General features: G+C 35.3%; 1 protein-coding gene and 1 pseudogene across 1 annotated transcript; both read left to right on the top strand.

Annotated features, from left to right (window-relative positions):
- LOC129716901 (actin-related protein 2-like) overlaps positions 1 to 1,850 on the top strand; it is a 104,894-nt pseudogene extending 103,044 nt beyond the window's left edge.
- On the top strand, positions 1,836 to 5,949 carry LOC129718035 (actin-related protein 2). The gene is made up of 4 exons (XM_055668434.1): positions 1,836 to 1,857; positions 4,430 to 5,005; positions 5,070 to 5,403; positions 5,464 to 5,949. Exons 2-4 carry the CDS (start codon positions 4,436 to 4,438, stop codon positions 5,580 to 5,582), a joined length of 1,023 nt encoding a protein of 340 aa, XP_055524409.1. The 5' UTR covers positions 1,836 to 1,857; positions 4,430 to 4,435; the 3' UTR covers positions 5,583 to 5,949.
- The last annotated feature ends 1,148 nt before the right edge of the window (positions 5,950 to 7,097 follow it).

Genomic DNA, 7,097 nt, shown 5'->3' with positions numbered 1-7,097 from the left:
TGTTTCTCATGGGTCCCATAACAACTGTGTAACTTTTCAGATCGGTCGGTGAAACGCCCGATTTGCGCCCGATTTTCAAAGCTTCCATACGATTTTATATGGGAAAATCCACTTTTTCAATACTTATTCTCTAGAGATGTCAAAGTGTGATTTTTGCTCATAGTATTTTCGGGGAAGCCTCCAAGATAAATTTAAGCGATATCTTTTCTCATCACATGGTTGAATTTGGAACAGCAGCATGTTGCAGCTGTATTGCTAGTAGTTATTATAGGACCCATAAGGAACACGAAAAGTGCATGGGAGCGAAAAAATAACACCATCGCTTCTATCCCATATAACCGTGACTCAGTCTAATGTATAATTGGACGTGAGAAGTTCGCGAAATTTCTGTGGAGAAAAACATCGTGAACTGATTTTTCTTTTGTTTATTCTTTTGTATCCTGAACCTATATTCCATTGAATTATGAAAATGCATCATTTTACTCAAATATAAATTTTAATTAAATCCAACACAAAAAAACACATTTTTTTCTAAATTCACTGAATTCACGGTTTCGACAAATTCACGGTGAAAATTTTTTTGACCGTGATAAAATCGAAAAAGCACTGTTTATTATGTTCGTATATTCTACTAATTTCGTTTTTTTACTGGGTATCCGTTTGGATTTCATATTGATATATTGCTATATGTTTTTCGCAGGATTTAATGGTTGGCGATGAAGCGTCACAGCTGCGATCACTACTAGAGGTTTCTTATCCAATGGAAAATGGCGTGGTGCGCAATTGGGAGGACATGTGTCATGTCTGGGATTATACTTTTGGACCTAAAAAGATGATATCGATCCAACCAACACCAAAATCTTACTTACAGAACCTCCTATGAATCCTACCAAGAATCGAGAAAAAATGATCGAAGTCATGTTTGAAAAATATGGCTTTGATTCCACATATATCGCAATCCAAGCTGTGTTGACGTTATATTGCGCAGGGCCTGATTAGTGGTGTCGTTATTGATTCTGGAGATGGTGTGACACATATCTGCCCAGTTTATGAGGAGTTTGCGTTACCGCATCTTACTCGCCGGTTAGATATTGCTGGACGTGATATAACTCGCTATTTGATCAAACTTTTGTTGCTCCGGGGATACGCTTTTAATCATTCGGCTGATTTTGAAACTGTGCGTATGATGAAAGAAAAACTTTGCTACATTGGGTATGATATTGAAATGGAGCAACGGCTTGCTTTAGAAACTACAGTTCTTGTGGAATCATACACTGTAAGGAATTTTCATAATACCCTAATCCAGTGTCAATTACAAGTTTTACTTTTTATTATTCAGTTACCAGATGGCCGAGTTATTAAGGTTGGTGGCGAACGCTTTGAGGCACCAGAGGCCCTTTTTCAGCCTCATCTGATAAATGTTGAAGGTCAAGGTATCGCTGAATTGGTATTCTCTACAATACAAGCAGCAGATATCGATATGCGCTCAGAACTTTATAAGCATATCGTTCTATCTGGTGGTTCGACTATGTATCCTGGACTTCCTAGTCGTTTGGAGCGAGAAATTAAGCAGTTATATTTAGAACGCGTTCTTAAAATGACAGCGAAAAATTGTCTAAATTTAAAATCGCATCGAGGATCCACCCAGAAGAAAAGATATGGTTTTCATTGGTCGGTGTTGTATTTATTGTTGTAGTATGTATGAATTGACGTTTTTCTTTTCATTTTGTAGGTGGGGCAGTTTGGCAGAAGTGACGAAAGATCGAGACGCATTTTGGATGTCTAAGTTGGAGTACCAAGAACAAGGATTGAATGTATTGAAGAAACTTAGTGCTAGAACGAGTAACTAGACTTAAGGTTATTGTGCACATAAATTCTGTTTTGTGTGCATAAAACATTGTTAGTTAATTGCATTTACGAGCTATAGAAACGTGTGTTGGCATTCTGTAGAGCCAAAAAGTCAAATAAAAATTGAAGCAAAGCGATTTCCTATTCCACTCGTTTTGGTCGTACGTTGTGATTTTCATAGCACAAGTATTTAATCGAAGAAAACCTAAATTAATCCACCTAGCGGTCAGACCCAGCCTTTCTCATTCAATTTTTTATTTGTATATATAATATATATATATATATATATATATATATATATATATATATATATATATATATATATATATATATATATATATATATATATATATATATATATATATATATATATATATATATATATATATATATATATATATATATATATATATATATATATATATATATATATATATTATATATTAGGGTGGGGAAAAATAATCGATTTTCCAGAACCAAGTTTTTTTGGTTCCTTTTGGGGTCCCATACAACCCTAAACTTACTTGAAGTCGATTGGTTTTGTCTTCGCTTGGCGCATTGCATTTCAAATTTGTATGAAAATTTATATGGGAAAACCTACTTTTTTGCTTTTACCTTTCTAGAGAGCTCAATAATGCTCTAATAATGCACTACATTATGTTAAAGTATAGTATTTTAGATGCCTAACAACTTTGCAAAAGACACTGAAGAGCTAGAATGTCCCTAAGAAGAGCCATAGCTGTTCAAAGTTGAGTATGTCGATTTAAATGCAGAAAATCTTGTTTTCTGCCAACATTACCAATGTACCGGCGTCAGTAGGATTCCCATCAGAAGTAACCTGTCGTAACGAGTTTATACACTCAGCTGGACCAAGCAAACAAATTTAGGTCAATATTCTAAGGGTAAATAGAATCTACATCGTGTTTCAGAGGTTACTTCTGATGGAAATCTTACTGTCGCCGGTACGCTGGAAGTGTTGGCAGAAAAAATGATTTGCAACATAAATTTCGACACACTCAACTTTGGACAGCTCTGGTATTTTTTGGCACACCCTAGCTCTTTAGTGTCTTCGGCCAAGTTGTTAGGCATCAAAAAACCTACCATATGAAGTCATTAAACCTATGGTTTGAGCCATTTTGAGCTCTTTAGAATGGAAAATGCAAAATAGTTGGTTTTTCCATACAAATCTCCATATGAATTTAAAATGCAATGCGCCAAGCGGAGACAAAACCAATCGATTTCCAATAAATTCAGGATTATTTGGGGCCCCAAATAGAACAAAAAAAACTTGGTTCTGGCTTTCTGTTATCAAATTTCGTTTTTTTCCATATAACGATTCCCCACCCTAATATATATATATATATATATATATATATATATATATATATATATATATATATATATATATATATATATATATATATATATATATATATATATATATATATATATATATATATATATATATATATATATATATATATATATATATATATATACACTGCTTTTTCGAGTGCCTTGGGTTATTGCATGTGTATAAGTTTACTCAATTCACTCAATTTATTTGATAAATTTCCTGGGGCAACCAAGTATCATATCTGTTACAATATATTTGTGTCATAATTTTGAGAAAAATGAAACGTAACCGTATTTCAATACGTATTCCGTTGACTTTAGAGCAAAATTTACGTATTATTCGAGCAGTTGAGAAAGAAAACTGTTAACAGCTTAAAAAGCCCTATAGTTTGGTGCTCATAAAACGCGGATTTAAAAATTCTAAAATCTAGCAGCTGTTGAAGAATGGGCAGTACAAATCAAATTGATCTTGCATGTATAATAGGGTCGGACAAAAAATAAATGTTAGCTCCCGTGCACTTTTCGTGTTTCTCATGGGTCCCATAACAACTGTGTAACTTTTCAGATCGGTCGGTGAAACGCCCGATTTGCGCCCGATTTTCAAAGCTTCCATACGATTTTATATGGGAAAATCCACTTTTTCAATACTTATTCTCTAGAGATGTCAAAGTGTGATTTTTGCTCATAGTATTTTCGGGGAAGCCTCCAAGATAAATTTAAGCGATATCTTTTCTCATCACATGGTTGAATTTGGAACAGCAGCATGTTGCAGCTGTATTGCTAGTAGTTATTATAGGACCCATAAGGAACACGAAAAGTGCATGGGAGCGAAAAAATAACACCATCGCTTCTATCCCATATAACCGTGACTCAGTCTAATGTATAATTGCCGTGAGAAAGTTCGCGAAATTTCTGTGGAGAAAAACATCGTGAACTGATTTTTCTTTTGTTTATTCTTTTGTATCCTGAACCTATATTCCATTGAATTATGAAAATGCATCATTTTACTCAAAATATAAATTTTAATTAAATCCAACACAAAAAAACACATTTTTTTCTAAATTCACTGAATTCACGGTTTCGACAAATTCACGGTGAAAATTTTTTTGACCGTGATAAAATCGAAAAAGCACTGTTTATTATGTTCGTATATTCTACTAATTTCGTTTTTTTACTGGGTATCCGTTTGGATTTCATATTGATATATTGCTATATGTTTTCGCAGGATTTAATGGTTGGCGATGAAGCGTCACAGCTGCGATCACTACTAGAGGTTTCTTATCCAATGGAAAATGGCGTGGTGCGCAATTGGGAGGACATGTGTCATGTCTGGGATTATACTTTTGGACCTAAAAAGATGAATATCGATCCAACCAACACCAAAATCTTACTTACAGAACCTCCTATGAATCCTACCAAGAATCGAGAAAAAATGATCGAAGTCATGTTTGAAAAATATGGCTTTGATTCCACATATATCGCAATCCAAGCTGTGTTGACGTTATATGCGCAGGGCCTGATTAGTGGTGTCGTTATTGATTCTGGAGATGGTGTGACACATATCTGCCCAGTTTATGAGGAGTTTGCGTTACCGCATCTTACTCGCCGGTTAGATATTGCTGGACGTGATATAACTCGCTATTTGATCAAACTTTTGTTGCTCCGGGGATACGCTTTTAATCATTCGGCTGATTTTGAAACTGTGCGTATGATGAAAGAAAAACTTTGCTACATTGGGTATGATATTGAAATGGAGCAACGGCTTGCTTTAGAAACTACAGTTCTTGTGGAATCATACACTGTAAGGAATTTTCATAATAACCCTAATCCAGTGTCAATTACAAGTTTTACTTTTTATTATTCAGTTACCAGATGGCCGAGTTATTAAGGTTGGTGGCGAACGCTTTGAGGCACCAGAGGCCCTTTTTCAGCCTCATCTGATAAATGTTGAAGGTCAAGGTATCGCTGAATTGGTATTCTCTACAATACAAGCAGCAGATATCGATATGCGCTCAGAACTTTATAAGCATATCGTTCTATCTGGTGGTTCGACTATGTATCCTGGACTTCCTAGTCGTTTGGAGCGAGAAATTAAGCAGTTATATTTAGAACGCGTTCTTAAAAATGACAGCGAAAAATTGTCTAAATTTAAAATTCGCATCGAGGATCCACCCAGAAGAAAAGATATGGTTTTCATTGGTCGGTGTTGTATTTATTGTTGTAGTATGTATGAATTGACGTTTTTCTTTTCATTTGTAGGTGGGGCAGTTTTGGCAGAAGTGACGAAAGATCGAGACGCATTTTGGATGTCTAAGTTGGAGTACCAAGAACAAGGATTGAATGTATTGAAGAAACTTAGTGCTAGAACGAGTAACTAGACTTAAGGTTATTGTGCACATAAATTCTGTTTTGTGTGCATAAAACATTGTTAGTTAATTGCATTTACGAGCTATAGAAACGTGTGTTGGCATTCTGTAGAGCCAAAAAGTCAAATAAAAAATTGAAGCAAGCGATTTCCTATTCCACTCGTTTTGGTCGTACGTTGTGATTTTCATAGCACAAGTATTTAATCGAAGAAAACCTAAATTAATCCACCTAGCGGTCAGACCCAGCCTTTCTCATTCAATTTTTTATTTGTAAAAATAGATTTACATGACCGCTTCAATCCAATAAATGTATATTCACTCTTTAGGTTCTAAAATATTGATGTTGTAATCTTTACAAATAAAAATGCAGTCAAGTCTGTCTGTCTGATCCATATAGGCCCGAAAACTACCGAACCGATCGACGTGAAAATTTGTATGTAGGGGTTTTTGGTGCCGATAAAGGTTCCTATGATAGTTTGAGACCCCTCCCTCTTCTGGAAGGAAGGAGTCCCATACAAATGAAAAATAAATTTCTGCACAACTCAAGAACAAACCAAGCAAATGAAACCGAATTTGGCATGTGGATGTTTTAAGGGGTAACTAATATGTCCATAATAGTTGGATGAAACACAAATTTGTGCACATCTCGAGAACTAATCAACCAAATGGAACAAAATTTGGCAGGTGAATGTTTTTAGTGGTAACAAATATGTACATAATGGTTTGACACCCGACTCCCTCTTCTATAAGGGAGGGATCCCATGGAAATGAAACACAAATTTCGCACAGCTCAAGAACGAATCAAGAAAACACAACCAAATTTGGTATGTGAATGTTTTTAGAGGTAACAAATATGTCCATAATGGTTTACGCCCCTCCCTCTTCTGGAAGTACACGTTTCTTCACAAATTTCTGCACATCTCGCGAACTAATCTAATCGCGAACTAATAAATGGAACCATATTGGCAGGTGAATGTTTTTAGTGGTAACAGATATGTTCCATAATAGACCTCAGACAACATTTTGGATAGTAAGATGGCAACTTCCGGTTTCTGGAAAACAGCCAAAAATGGCCGATTTCCACCCAATATAATAACATCCGGATTTAGAATAATACACAGGAGCTAAAATCGACCACAGATAGCATTTTAAATTCTAAGATGGCGACTTCCAGTTTCTGAAAACAGCTGAAAATGACCAAATACCACCCAATATTAGTTTTTCTTTAACCAGTTTGCCGTTCAAAATCCAGAAATTGTCTCCAAATGCTATTATGAAATCCAAAATGGCGACTTCCGGTGTCGGAAAAACAGCGGCAAATGACCAAATACCACCCAATATGGGTATTTCCGGAACCGTAATGATGCACTGGAGCCACAAATCGACTTCAGACAACATTTTGAATTGTAAGATGGCAACTTCCGGTTTCTGGAAAACAGCCTAAAATGGACGATTCCCATTAAATATTAGTATTTCTGGAACCAGAAAGATGCACAGAAACTAAAAATTGATCACAGACACAATCTT

The sequence above is a fragment of the Wyeomyia smithii genome, chromosome 1, assembly GCF_029784165.1.
Source record: "Wyeomyia smithii strain HCP4-BCI-WySm-NY-G18 chromosome 1, ASM2978416v1, whole genome shotgun sequence".
NCBI classification, from domain to species: Eukaryota; Metazoa; Arthropoda; class Insecta; order Diptera; family Culicidae; genus Wyeomyia; species Wyeomyia smithii.
Note: the sequence above shows the minus strand (reverse complement) of the source record. Positions and strands in the feature narration are given on the sequence as shown.

Bases quoted from the DNA above. Each gene is read 5' to 3' on its own strand.
- LOC129718035 (XM_055668434.1), top strand. From the start codon at position 4,436: ATGGTTGGCGATGAAGCGTCACAGCTGCGATCACTACTAGAGGTTTCT. The intron at 5,006-5,069 runs GTAAGGAATTTT...TTTATTATTCAG, and splicing joins TTCTTGTGGAATCATACACT to TTACCAGATGGCCGAGTTAT. The intron at 5,404-5,463 runs GTCGGTGTTGTA...TTTCATTTGTAG, and splicing joins AAAAGATATGGTTTTCATTG to GTGGGGCAGTTTTGGCAGAA.